Here is a 13,241-nt window from a genome sequence, read left to right on the forward strand (position 1 = left end):
TAGGGTATCATTATCATTCCTCAAGAGCCATCCACCTTGGCTAAGCTAGCTAGCACACTAGTCTCAGGGATTGGCCTGTCTCCATCTTTCAGGATCCGTATTATAAATGTGTGCCTACCACACCCAGCTTCTGTTTCTCTCCTCAGATTCTACGGGTTGAAATTCAGACCTTCATACCGCCACCTACCCAGTCCCACCTTCATTCTTACAGTAAATGAAATGATAAATTTATGGTGAGCTAAGCAACATAATTACATTTAAGGATAAGTCCTGCTTCCTACCCTGACTCTTTAAGGACCGAACCTCAAAGTTTTAACAAAACAGTGAATTTATAGGTAAAGCATGTGGTCCCAACATTGCTATCTTTTTTGGACAAACATTTTAAACTTCCATAGCTTACTTAAAAGCAGAAACTTTCATCCTTACTTTCTTTTCTTTTCTAGCAGCAGTTTGAAAGTATAGATCAATTCCAGGTAAGAGGTTGGAGTCACATAATTATATCTTTGAAGTTCATTATGGAAGGACATTGATAAGTTGATAGTAGAGGTATGGAAACTTTTACACATGTCAATACAGCCTTCTCGGATTTCCTCTGACATTTCAATATCTTCCAGGAACCGTGAAGCAACTGCTTCCAAAGCATCTTCTGGCCACGACTAAATTTAAAATGAATATTTTAGCAGTTTAGCAAGGGCACTAATATGTCCTGTGGATTAGAGATAAAGAGAAATCGTTTGAGGCATGGAGTGGGAAAGACAGATTCATGAAGAGCTTCCTTCCAACCCTTGTCTGCATAGGGCACAGTGGTGTTGGCTAGTGCAGATAGCAGCTCTCCAGTTTGCTCTGGGATTAGAAAAAGTGTTACTGAGTGTTGACAGGACAAAGGGGAGGTTCTGAACTCAATGTGTGCTTTTCTATGCATGATATGTATTACTTCATTTAACCCTCCTCACAGTTATTATACTTTCCCCTAAACAACAGTCACATAAATGATGACTTCTTCGGTGTCCTTTGGATAGCTCAATGACACCTCCAACTCAACAAGCCTGCACCGGGATTCCTTCCTCCCCAGTAGAGCTGTATTCTCCCTCAGCCCAGTAAACACCCATCAGTCACCAATATGCCAGAATCAATACATGGAACTAGTGTTTGTCTGTTTCTCTTCCTCGTCCTCTAAAATGACTTCTAAACTCTTTACTTTGTCTTAACTCAAGCTTTTGTTATCATTAGCCAGTATGTTCCAGTGTGACCCTCCCTGTCTTCAGTCTCCATAAAGATGCAAAATATCTTTTCAAAATGCAAACCACACCCATATCATACTTCCAAGTACAATCCTGTGCACATGTGATAAGATCCAAACCAACTTGCAATTCTCCATCTAATTTGGCCCTTTGCTATAGAATATTCCTTTGCACTGTGTGAACAGGTGTTGCTGTGATTGGTTTAATAATGAAGCTGACTGGGCAGTAGCTAAACAGAATAAGGTTAGGCAGGAGAGCCAGACAAAGGGGACGCTGGGAGGAAGAAGCCCGGAGTCTGGAGTCACTACCCAGACACAGAGGGAGCAAGAGAGGAACTTGCCACATTAATAAAGACACCTCCACGTGGCACAGAGTAAATAAGGAATATGGTTAATTTAAAATATGAGAGTTAGTAATAGGCCTGAGCTATTGGCCGAGCATTTACAATTAATGTAAGCCTCAGTGTGTTTATTCCAGAGTGAGTGCAGGATAGGAAAACTCCATCTACAGCCCTTATTACCCTTCTGACTTCAACCATGCCTGCCCTGTCCTTCCTGCCTTCCTGTCCTGTCTATCTGTCCTTTTTTTTACTCTGCCAAGGTCTTGGTTTTGGTCAGTTTTTTCCTCTTACAGGTTGTAAGAAAACCTTTGCCCCCTGTGTGTACTGCTTCATCCCTGTTTGTTACAGTGTTGTCTGGTACAAAGCGAGAGAGACAAAGGACACGGGCACCAGCCTGGAATAAATTATGTGTTGATAGAGGTACAGAGTCTGTGCAAATTTCCAGCACCATAATTGGTTGTGTTAGATCTGCACACAGCACTTCAGCCACCCACATGCTATACCTTCAGAGTCTGCTCTGTGAAGGAAATGTAGAGGGGGGAGGAGGGACCCTCCATGTTTTCACACACTGCTGATTTCCCCCCGTCACTGTCATAGCTCCTCTGGCCATGTGTGCTCAGCTCCCTGATTTCCGAGACAGAACATCACTACAATATTCCCCATGGTGTTTTTCTTTTTGTTGGGTTTAGTGAATAGGGCAGAGGGTGGAATAAGCCTGAAGGTGTGTGTGTGCCTCTGCTCTACATGTATTGTCCCACCATGCCCTCTTGGCTCCCCCCTACCCACAGTTCTGTGACCAGTCATCTGCCAATCTCTTTTCAGCCAGCACCACGCGTATACTGTTTCCTATCGGGATCCTGCTATAAGGACAGGTTAATCCTAACATTTTCTGTAATAACGACATTGAGATTTATGAATGAAACCCTGTAATATTTTATGTTCCTACAGCTGCATGTGACATATTATGACAAAATTAAAGATTTTGCATTTTGGGGAGGAACCTGTAAAATATTTCATGATGATGGAGATTCAACATGTCTAGGATTCTCGATTTCACATGGAAATACCTGAAACCAGTCAATGGTACAGCAGTTGACAAGAGCAGGGAATTTCCTGAGACGGATCCTAAACGCATCTCCGATGGGGCTCATGGCCAGGACCACATGCAGTTGGTTGCGGCAGCGATCAATAAACATGTTGAAAAGGGCTATGGGGCTCCCATCTGTTTGTTTGGTTTTGTCCCGTTGGCGATCCAGCTGACGCATCTTTTCACATATCTCTTGCTTCTCATCTAAAGCGAAGAGATTTGGAACCTCCCCCGCGTTTAGCAGGTTGTTGATGTCTTCTAGGAACGACTCTCTTTTAATCTGTGTGTCCGTGAACAAAAAGACCCCCTGCATGTCACCCTCTGCACACTTCCTCAAGATCACTTTTAAATCTTCGCGCCACTCGTTGCTGCCATAGCCCTTGGAGATTTCTACCTGGAAAACTGAAAAGTCAGCCATGTGTGCAGCCAGTCTGGTGACCGACTGCCTTCCACTCCCTCCAACGCCCACGAGGAGAGCGTGGCTTCTCGGCTGCTTCAAGATGCGAGAAATCCTGCTGATGTGTTCTACGGCAAACCGGAATAAGACCAGGTTCATGGGCTTTTTGCTCATGTTGTTATATTCCTCTAGATGGCTTTCTACGATCATCCGAAGGAGTTCCACATCTGCGATCTCCCTGTAGCAGGTATCTTCCCTCTTAGGATCATGGAAGTCACAAAACATTAAACTTCTTAAATCATCTTCTTCCACAACGCCATCGTTATCAAAATCCAGGTTTTTAAATAGGTCATGGAAATCTTCCTGCATGTAATTTTTCAGAATTTCTTGTATGTAGTTAATAAGCCAGCTTCTGTCAGCATTATCCAGAAGGCGATCATAATATACTCTGAGGACCTGCATAATTTTAAAAGTGGCTTTAAGAATAATATTTTCTAAGTTTGCTTATTTAACCTGTATAAATTATAAAACACAAAATAGATAATACAAAATACTGTCATAAAATATCCACAAGTTTTATCAAAAGCATTTGTAAATACTCAAGACTACATAATCAAGTTTAAGTATTGATTTTAATTATGTTTATTTGATACTATAGTTACCTTCAGTGATAATAAATGAAAAGTGATTTGTACCCAGGCATGATGTCTATGAGTCATATCAGTGGACAGCAGGGCACGATAACCCTACAAGTGCAGTGGGGGGGGGGCATACCTTGGGAGAAACCAGTAGCTCTCATACTGTACTTAAGACCTATTTAACAAGAGGAAAATCATGCCTGGTACTTGAAATCTAGCTAATTCCTCAGGGCTATGAAGTCATGGTTATATTGCAGGAGAACCTACAACCACTAATTTACTAAACCAGTATAATCTCTAATAGCAATCAATAAACATGTGTCCCAGCCAGGAGGTGGCAAGACACACCTTTAATCCCAGAACTCAGGATGTAGAAGCAATCAGATCTCTGTTGAGTTTGAGACCAGCCTGGCCTAGAGAATGAGTTCCAAGGCAGGCTCTAAAGTTACAGAGAAACCCTAAACCCTATCTCAAAAAGCAAAAAAACAAAAACAAAACAACAAAAAAAAAAAAAAAAAAAAAAAAAAACAGAAACCTTATTCTCAAGGTATCTGTAGCCTTTACCCCCTTACCTAGGAAACTTGTCTTTGCAACAGCTATAAATCACTACAGAAAAACACAAGATTATGTAAGGCCCTGAATAACTAGGCATTTTGCCTGAATGCTGATGGCCATGTGTGCAACCATGGGAACCTAGACATGCTGGAAATAATAACAATGATTATATTATGTCAAAATAAGCAGATGAATTTAGAAAGTAATTTGCAAAGACTGATGGACTGAGTATATGCAAAGGAACTGATGAGCCTTGAGAAGTCAAGTGAATATTGCAGCTCACTGCTCAGATCACAGGACATGGTCACCAGAAACCAGGGTTTGTTACCTCCCCTCTCAAGGCACTTCTTTTTTCCTAGACAGATAACATTTTTTTAAGGTTATAAGCAAACGTTATTTGTTGTGTTTTTAAGTACATTATTTTTTAGAAAATTGTCTTGGATTAGTATAGTTACTTTAGACATGTGGTAGACAGCTAAACATTTCTGGGGGAATCTATTCCAGAAACAATGTATTAAAATAAATCTTACAGGCATATGATTAGGAGCTACAATAAATAAGCAAGTTTTCTGTCTTCAACAATTATTACTTCATGCTGATATCACTGTCCTGTGGTTATAGTTCATTTTGGACTGAATTACATGCCTACACATTTGGAGACTGGGCCTTGAAGAAGACAATTACTGCTAAATGATGTCAAAAGGGTCCCTAGTCTGACAGAGCAGGAGATCTTTCTACAGGCAGCAGGTGCTTTGCTAGCATGCTTTCTTGCTTGCCTGCCCCACCCCTTTCTCCCGCTAACTCTCTTGCTAACTCTCTTTGAGGGCATGCTTTTGAAAAGGAGCATACGCAAGTGATGGGTTTTATGGTGAACTCAGTTGTAATACTTTCTGATGTATTGTAGACACTTCACACTCATCAAAATGCATCTGACAAACTGTCTTCAGCCTACCTATTGTCTTTTCACTTTCTTGGTAGTTTCCTTTGCAGCATGAGAAATTTTAATTTTGGTGAAACTCAACTCATTCATCTCTTTTTCTCCTTGGGGCTGTTGTGTTCTTTGTTTTTGTAGGATACCTGTAATATCCTCACTAAAGTTTGGAAACACCATAGAGAAGCCAAAGGGAAAGAGAGGAAACTGGTTTTCTCCAAAACCATTTTATGAAATTATATTAGGTCCTTTCCAACAATACCTTGAAAGGAAAAGGGCACCCACTATAGTCTTCAACATATATTAAGCCCTGAAGGAAACTTTTTTTTGAGTAAACAGAAATAAAGCACAAATTAGAGTATTGAGTTCAATACTTCCCATATTTTTTTAAAGGATGAGAACAATGTGTCAAATATTGTTCTTGGTACTTGAAGATAAACAATCAAAGAAAAAAAGGCAATCTTCCTAGTGGAGTTAGTGTGCTGAGGGAGACGGACAATAAGCATAAGAAACAAACTTGCCAGCAGGCTGGGAGATGGCAAGTATTAGATAAAGGGGGAAGTCTGAACTGCTAGGGTGGGAGTGAACTGGAGTGTTTGGGCTGTAGTATTAAACAGCATGATCAGTGGAGACCTCACTGAGGCCAGATCTCACCAAAGGCAGGGACACCTTTGGTTCCAATGGTTCCATGTCAGTCAGAAAAGCCCTCCAGACACCCTCAGGGAAAGGGATTAAGGTACCCAAACCAGCCACTGTGGACCACCAGACTAAAATTCTGTACTTACACATATAAACGTGCATGTATAAGAACATAAAATAATCATTAAAATTACCAGTTTGTGTTGAGCCTTGCTAAACGTCCAAAGAACTATTAGTGATTGTTAATGTTCAATAATCTGAAAGAATGTGAAGAAGGCTAAAAACTGGTTTTGTCACACATGCACAACAGCATCTATAAACTACTCAATAGCTGGAAGGAAGCAATGGCACTTTTAACCCCAAATGATAAAGTCTGTTATGCAGTATCCATTTGTCTGCCTCCTCCCTTTATGTACTCATTCATCAGTAGTTACTGAACACTTATTGTATGCCAGGGACTAGGGAAAGGGGTTGATAAGTAAAAGCTAATACAATACCAAAGACAACACCAAGCAAACAAAAAATCTAAGATGTGTCAGGTGTTTTCCAAAAAAGAAATGGAGTTAATGGTTAGTGAATCTGTGGGGTTGGGTGGCTTGTATAATAAGGATATTGCTAAGTAATGACCACAAGCCTTGCATATAATGGGAAGAAACTACTGTAGAAAGAAGAATGATAAAGGGCAAGGCTCCTGAAATGGAAAACTCTAGATGCCTCCTCAAGTAAGATTGGCTCATGATGAAATGCTACCTTGCTCTAAATCTTAATTGCAAAATTTCTGTGTTGAAATCCGCTCTCCAAGATGATAATGGTATTGGTGGACGGGGCTCTGGAGGTGGTCATTAGGTTATGGGGCAGCGTACTCATAAGTACATTAATGTTATATAGAGAGACCAGAGAGTTCCCAACCATGACAACACAGGAGGAGAGTATTGTCTATAAACAAGGAAACATGCTCTCCACAGACACTCCATCTGCCTTTCCAGATTCAGAACATATTAGTCTCTCTAGAACTGTTGAAATAAAATGCTTGTTACTGATAAGCCAATCAGTCTAAAAGTTCTTGGTTAAAGTATTCCACCCATGCCAAAAAGGTATTATATATAAGTCATAAAAAGATAATGACAAAAGCTGCAATGGCAGGCTGAGACAGGATACTGATGTATAATTCACTTTAGAAGTGTGGTTTATTGGGGGAAAGGGAACTCAAAGCCATGCTCAGGCCCCCCAGGTGGGAGGAACAGCATTAGACAAAGCAATACAATAGTTGGATATCTAAACAAATGATGCCACAGAGAAGGAGGGACTTCCCTTTGAAACCTGGATAGCAGCTTCTTGAGGTGGCTGAAGGGGAGGTGAAGTAGAGAGGAACCTCCTCCTTAGACAGCAGCCTTCAGAGCACTTCCCGAGCAAACCCCAGGAACAGATGAAAGTCAGATATTTATAAACCCGAGGGACTGGAGGGAACTTTCGCATCACAGGACTTAGTACAGCACAGTGCTTGTGACAAAGAGCACAGAAAAGTCAGGTACCATCCACTGAGAACGTTCAAGTCACCACACAGTTTTACTCTCTGTCCCAGGTACAGCTGCAGGGAGGCATGGTCTCACCTCTTCAGGGTGCAGGAGCTGCACTTTTAGAAGTGACCACTGGCTTTAACAGACAGGTCATGTTCTAACAGGAGACACGCTATTTCAATGACTGTCAAGCAACTTCCCTGGCCCCCTCTCTAACTCCCAGCATATTTCTGTGGCTCATTTGCTCAATAAACTTGGAGCCTCTGTCCCCATCCCCAGATATGGGATTGCCAGGTCATACTTTCCAAACAACTTTAGCCTTGCTGTGGCCATAACTTCCAAGTGTGGTGGATGGCCACTCAGATTCAGATTTGCATTTGTAAAGATTTAGGAATCCAAATATTTTATCGGAAGTGCCCTGAGAAAATGGTTTGTTAGTATCTTTTAAATTTTACTGACTGTAGCACACCAATTTAGTAAAGCAGCATATCCCAATTGCTAGGTTTCTTAGCTACTTTAGTAAAACCTAACCTCTATATTATCCAAATATGGAAAATGAGGCAGGTTAGGTATTTTCTCTCCACCTCTCCACAGTCTCTGTGACCATGTAAAATACCAAACTATGATTTTCCGTGTGTTACTTTGATGATTTTGCTCTTCCCTCCATCAACCAAGCTTTTAGAAGAAAAGGAACATTGATAAGAAGAAGGAACAGGAAATCCTTACCCTATGGCCAAGGGAACTTAGAGCCTGCTTCTATGCCCTCAAACCAGGAATCCCAGTGCTGCTTTGCTTCATAGTTTCGCTTTCTTTGGGGGCAGCTACAAATGATGTAAATTGATAACAGCATTGCTTTAAAACCCCATCACAAAAACAAAAACTAAGGAGGATTATGATGCTTAAAGGCTGAAATGAATTCATACTTCAAGATATCCTATGAGTCAAAATGGAAGATTAGACGTTAAATACTTTAAAATTTCAGGTACTAAATACTTTAAAGTTTACCTTGACCATGGCCTACAGAATGCCAAATACAAAATGAACTTCAACAACATCACTAAGTGTCCCTTTTTACTCAGCCACTGCCATAGAATTCCTGCTCTTTTGCAATCACATTTTTATAATAAAGTTTTACCTCATGAACCCACAGGCGTTTAATGGCTTCTTTGTTCTCTGCTGTTTCTGGTCTTGACAAACAGACACCTTGAATGACTCGGGAGAAATCTCGTAGGTTGAACAAGTAGTGAGACTTAGCCGGGGTAGGCAAGAGATTCTTCATGGCGTCTTTGTACAGGGTCATTGTACCATTCACAATTTGTGTGGTCAAATCCAGAAAATCATCTGGAAACTTATAACTTAGGGGGAAAAAAATGTAAGAAAAAAGTTAGCAAGCATAGTAACACTTGATATGATTAGTGTAACATTTTCAACTGTGATTGAGTCAATTTGGCTTATAAAATTCCCACTTCTAATTACACTAGACTTTTATTTACTTTTTTAAAAGGTATTTATTTGATATATGAGTACTCTATCTTCATGTATGCCTTTATATCAGAAGAGGGCATCAGATCCCACAGATGGTTGTGAGCCCCCATGTAGGTGCTGGGAAATGAACCCTGGACCTCTGGAAGAGCAGTTAGTGCTCTTAACTGCTGAGCCATCTCTCCAACACACCTTTATTTACTTTCAAGAGGCTTTCCATTCAATATTTGATGATATGTCCAAAGAAAACCTGTGAATTCAGCAGGATCAGAGGCTTAGTGGCTTTCAACCATGCACAAAAGCCTAAGAACCAGACAAAAGCCACCATAAGCAAAGCCAAATCCTCCCTAGCTCTTTGACTCTTTGGTATTCTCAATTTTATATAAATAGGATCCATAAAGAAAGAGGAGAGTTTTCAGAGAAAAAAAAAGAGAATAAAAATTACAAAGAAAAAAAATGAGGCAAAATATATGATTAGGGTATGATAAAATCCAGAGGGAGATTATTCATTTAAAAGATTGACTGCATTCAACTTGTAGCTTAACAAAAAGCCAGGTGTCTGCTCCATCATCATTGGGTTGGGCAAGAAATAACAATTTCCCAAGAATAGGCATCAGGGAGTCATAATAGCTGACAGCTCCGCACAATTGGCTCCCTGATGACCACTCATCTTCTGGATTAGAATTGATTCCCTAGAGCTGGGGAACATTTCTCCAGGGCATAGGTTCAAGTCTCTAGTCTGTAATGTAGGCAAGGAAACACAGCCCTGTCAAAGCAAGGTTTCCACCAGAGTATATCAAAGTTACAACATCAACTGGACACGTCTCTCCAGCCTTAATTGTACTCAGTTATGAAAACTCAAGACAACCACACAGCAGAATGGAGTGGCTACTTTGTGCTATACTCTCACACTAGGGCAGGGGAAGAATGGAGGAGAGTGACATCTCCTGATACCTTTCTCTGTCTAGGGATGCTGTCACAAGAACATGAAATAAATATGACTCGTTTGATGCATTTCTTAATGAAAAAGAGAAGCCCAGTAATCTTAAATTACCTACCAGGTCCTTAGATGCCAGGTCAGGATTCTGGAGAAGATTGTGAACATGGACTTATCACTAAACTCATTGATAGTAATGATATTAAAATGTCTCATATATCGAGGAGTTATTGGATTGCGGCCACCACCTAAGGATTAGAAAGCATAATTCTTTGTTTTTTGTTTTTGGACACAGGGTTTCTCTGTGTGGTCCTGGCTGTCCTGAACTCCTTTTGTAGACCAGGCTAGCCTCAAATTCACAGAGATCCATCTGCCTCTACGTCCTGAGTGCTGGGACTAAAGGTACAAGTCACCACACTCTAGCTCTAGAAAGGATAATTCTTAATACTATTGCTATAATAATAGCAAAGTATTGTCTTCACTATTTGGCAATTTAAAGTAAGTTAGGTGATAAATTCATGTCACACAAAAAGAATTTAAAGTAATTAACTGTTTGGTGAGACTCTAATATCAAAACTATTTTCACTCAAACTCAAGGTGATGTTTTTCTTATTGAATGACTTGAGTAAATTCAACTTGTTGTTGTTGTTGTTGTTGTTGTCTATTTGTTTTTTATCCCAATTCCTCCTTCTCACCTTGATCAACTTCTTCTAAGGCCAGTGTATAAGTGCATGCAGCCACTTGGCTGGTTACTTTGTATTTTAGTAATCTGAAGAGTGTCTTACTTCCAGAGAATAATGTCTACATTTTCAAACACAAGACTGCTATAAGTGACTTAGCATTCAACATTCGTTTCACAGAACTGTACCATATTTAAAGTATATAGGGCTGAGGTCAGAGCTTAAGGGAAGGAAGGGCACAGGCTTGATGTGCTCCAGGCTCTGGGTCCAGCCCTAAAGACTGACAAAATACACAGATAATAGTTACTTTTAAAAGGGGTTTTCTCATATACGCTTCAGTAAAGAAGTAATTTTTGAGAGCACATAATAATTTTAGCATATATTGTGCATAAATACTGTCTCCGAAGCAGAATATTCAGAGAAGAAATTCTAGTTTGGATGGAATGCCGATTGACTGAAGGCAGAAGGAAAACAGTGAAAGGCTCCAGTGAGTAGAATCAAGCCACTTTCGGCATACCAGTACTAGCTTAGTTTACAAACTTCTCTTTGAAAATATCAAGGAACTGAAGAGTTCATTTCTCTGGGTTCTCGCTATTTTAATTCCTCTTAGCAAACTTTAAATCCAGACACTAGTGAGAAGGGGTGTGCATTAATGTGGAAGAATGATTATCTCTGATGCATTCAAGAATAATGACACAGGGATAGATGCCAGCTGGCCGAGGGGTGCCTATCTGGGTTCTCAGAATATAAGGGCAGGAGATGGGGAGTCAAGTCCCAGGAAATACTGCAGGGTTTGAAAGAATTGGTCAGCCAATGTTCCAATCAGGAGCACCCATTTTATGAAATGAACTACAGTGGTACATTCCATTAGATCTCCATTGAAACAAAATGAAAAGACATTCCCCAAACACTCAGTATTGTTCGATTAGATGGTCCTTTCTCCAGTCATTTCTTTAGATATAAGTGGTTCTCTCTTTTAGGATGCATACCTGGAGGGCCCATAGCACACATGATCTGGATGTCTACTAGTTTAATCACAGAGCAATCTTTGAGGTCATACCAATTCCAGTGATCTAACCACTGTCTGAGCAACTCGATGGGAGGCTGAGCCCCATAGACCTCCCGAGCAGGCATATTGACATCATCTACAAAGACAACCTAAGAGAGAAAAGAGAAGAAACATCAGAAAATGTGAGCACTGAAGGCCCTATGGTGGCACATGCCTACAATTTCTGCACTTGGAGGCAGAGGCAGGAGATCTCTAAAATTGAAGGCTGCCTGGTCTACATAATGAGTTCTAGGTCAACCAGGGCTACATAGTGAGATGCTATGTTGCCAGAATAAATAAATAAATAAATAAATAAATAAATAAATAAATAAATAAAAAGAAAAACTTTTGGCTTATGTAGATGTAAGGAGACCTTCTCATTACTAATATTTATAGGTTGGTGGTTTAAAGTTTATAAATCCTCTTCAGTCATTTGCCTGTCAAAATAGTTCTTTCCCTGTGAAACACTCTGACTTATTAAATAGCGAAAGAAAGTGTGGATGTTAATTGAACACACAATCTTTGCATGATCAAGGTTCAGTTGAGAATGGAATTCTCAGAGAAACACAGAAGAGTTCTTAAAGAAAAAGAAGCATTAAATATGTTAAGAATGTTAGTACACAAATTACAATCTAATTTTTCATATCAATATTTTGTTTTCAGTTCAAAAGGCAGGCAGTTAAAAATAACACCAAAATGTTCAGTATTATACAAATGTCACCAGTTATAGGAAATTTTAAAAACAAATATGACTTATTTTAGGAAATTGGTTTTTCTTTTCTTTTTTAGACTGTGTCTTGTATATTCCAGGCTGACTTTGAACTCAATATGTATCCAACAATGACCTTGAATTTCTCTCATCTTCTGAGAGTTTGTATCATAGGCTTTTGCCACCAAAGGTCTGCTATACAACTCATGACTCAGCGTGTGCTAGCTAAGTACTCTGCTAGTCATGCTATATCCCCAGGCTAGGAAAATTTAAATCAAAAATTCATTTAAAAGAAAAGAGGCAGTAAGGTAGAGATATCTCAAGGGCAAGGGTGCCTACAGTCAAGCCTAGTGTCTTGAGTTCAATTCCAGAATGCATGGTTGAAGGAGACAACCATTTCTAAAAGTTGTCTTCTTACCTACCCCCCATACACACAAATAAATCATTTAAAAAAATAAACCAAAGATGGCAATGGAATTAGTATATTAGTTTTCCTTGTTCTGATTGTAGCAGTAGACTTGAATGGGTCCAGTATTATACTAATGATAAAATAAACATGGAAAAAGAAAGCCATTACCATTCTCTTGCCTAAAGGAGGGCCAAAAACTCCTTTTCTTCTTTTGTCCAGTTTCGACATGATAATGTTCTGAGTTTGAGCTGCTGTCGTTTGAGCTGAGAAGTTAACTATCAGAGGTTTGTAGATATCTTTATTGAGTTGATTTAAAAGGAAATTCTATTAACAGGAAATAAGAGAGTGAGCCACAGCTGAAATATGTTTGGCATTTCAGAACAAACACTAAGCATCATTGTTGACAAACTTGACTTTAACCTGACAAGTCAGAACAATGCAAAAGGAGGAATGAATATGGAGAAACAAGTTACTATGCCAACAGGGTACCTGTACCTGCCCAGGTGCCTGGCATGTACGTATCTTCTCTGATTTTCACAACCACACACTACTTCTTCTCAGGAAGTAGCAGGGCCTGAGAGGTTAGGAAAGTGGCCTCCAGCCTTAATGAAGGACAAGAATTCAGCCCCCT

The 13,241-nt window shown here is 39.9% G+C and overlaps 1 protein-coding gene across 1 annotated transcript in view; it reads right to left on the reverse strand.

Moving 5' to 3' along the window:
• The window catches only part of Dnah7 (dynein axonemal heavy chain 7), a 201,071-nt gene that overhangs the window by 88,440 nt on the left and 99,390 nt on the right, over window positions 1–13,241 (reverse strand). Inside the window, exons 33-38 of the mRNA XM_051190199.1 lie at window positions 12,779–12,934; window positions 11,434–11,602; window positions 9,886–10,012; window positions 8,481–8,700; window positions 2,649–3,521; window positions 427–656 (exon numbers count right to left, since the gene is read on the reverse strand). Of these exons, the coding sequence (XP_051046156.1) occupies window positions 427–656; window positions 2,649–3,521; window positions 8,481–8,700; window positions 9,886–10,012; window positions 11,434–11,602; window positions 12,779–12,934 (1,775 nt within the window). The remainder of the gene's footprint in view (window positions 1–426; window positions 657–2,648; window positions 3,522–8,480; window positions 8,701–9,885; window positions 10,013–11,433; window positions 11,603–12,778; window positions 12,935–13,241) is intronic.

Source organism: Phodopus roborovskii, unplaced genomic scaffold, assembly GCF_943737965.1.
Source record: "Phodopus roborovskii unplaced genomic scaffold, PHOROB, whole genome shotgun sequence".
Taxonomy (NCBI): Eukaryota; Metazoa; Chordata; class Mammalia; order Rodentia; family Cricetidae; genus Phodopus; species Phodopus roborovskii.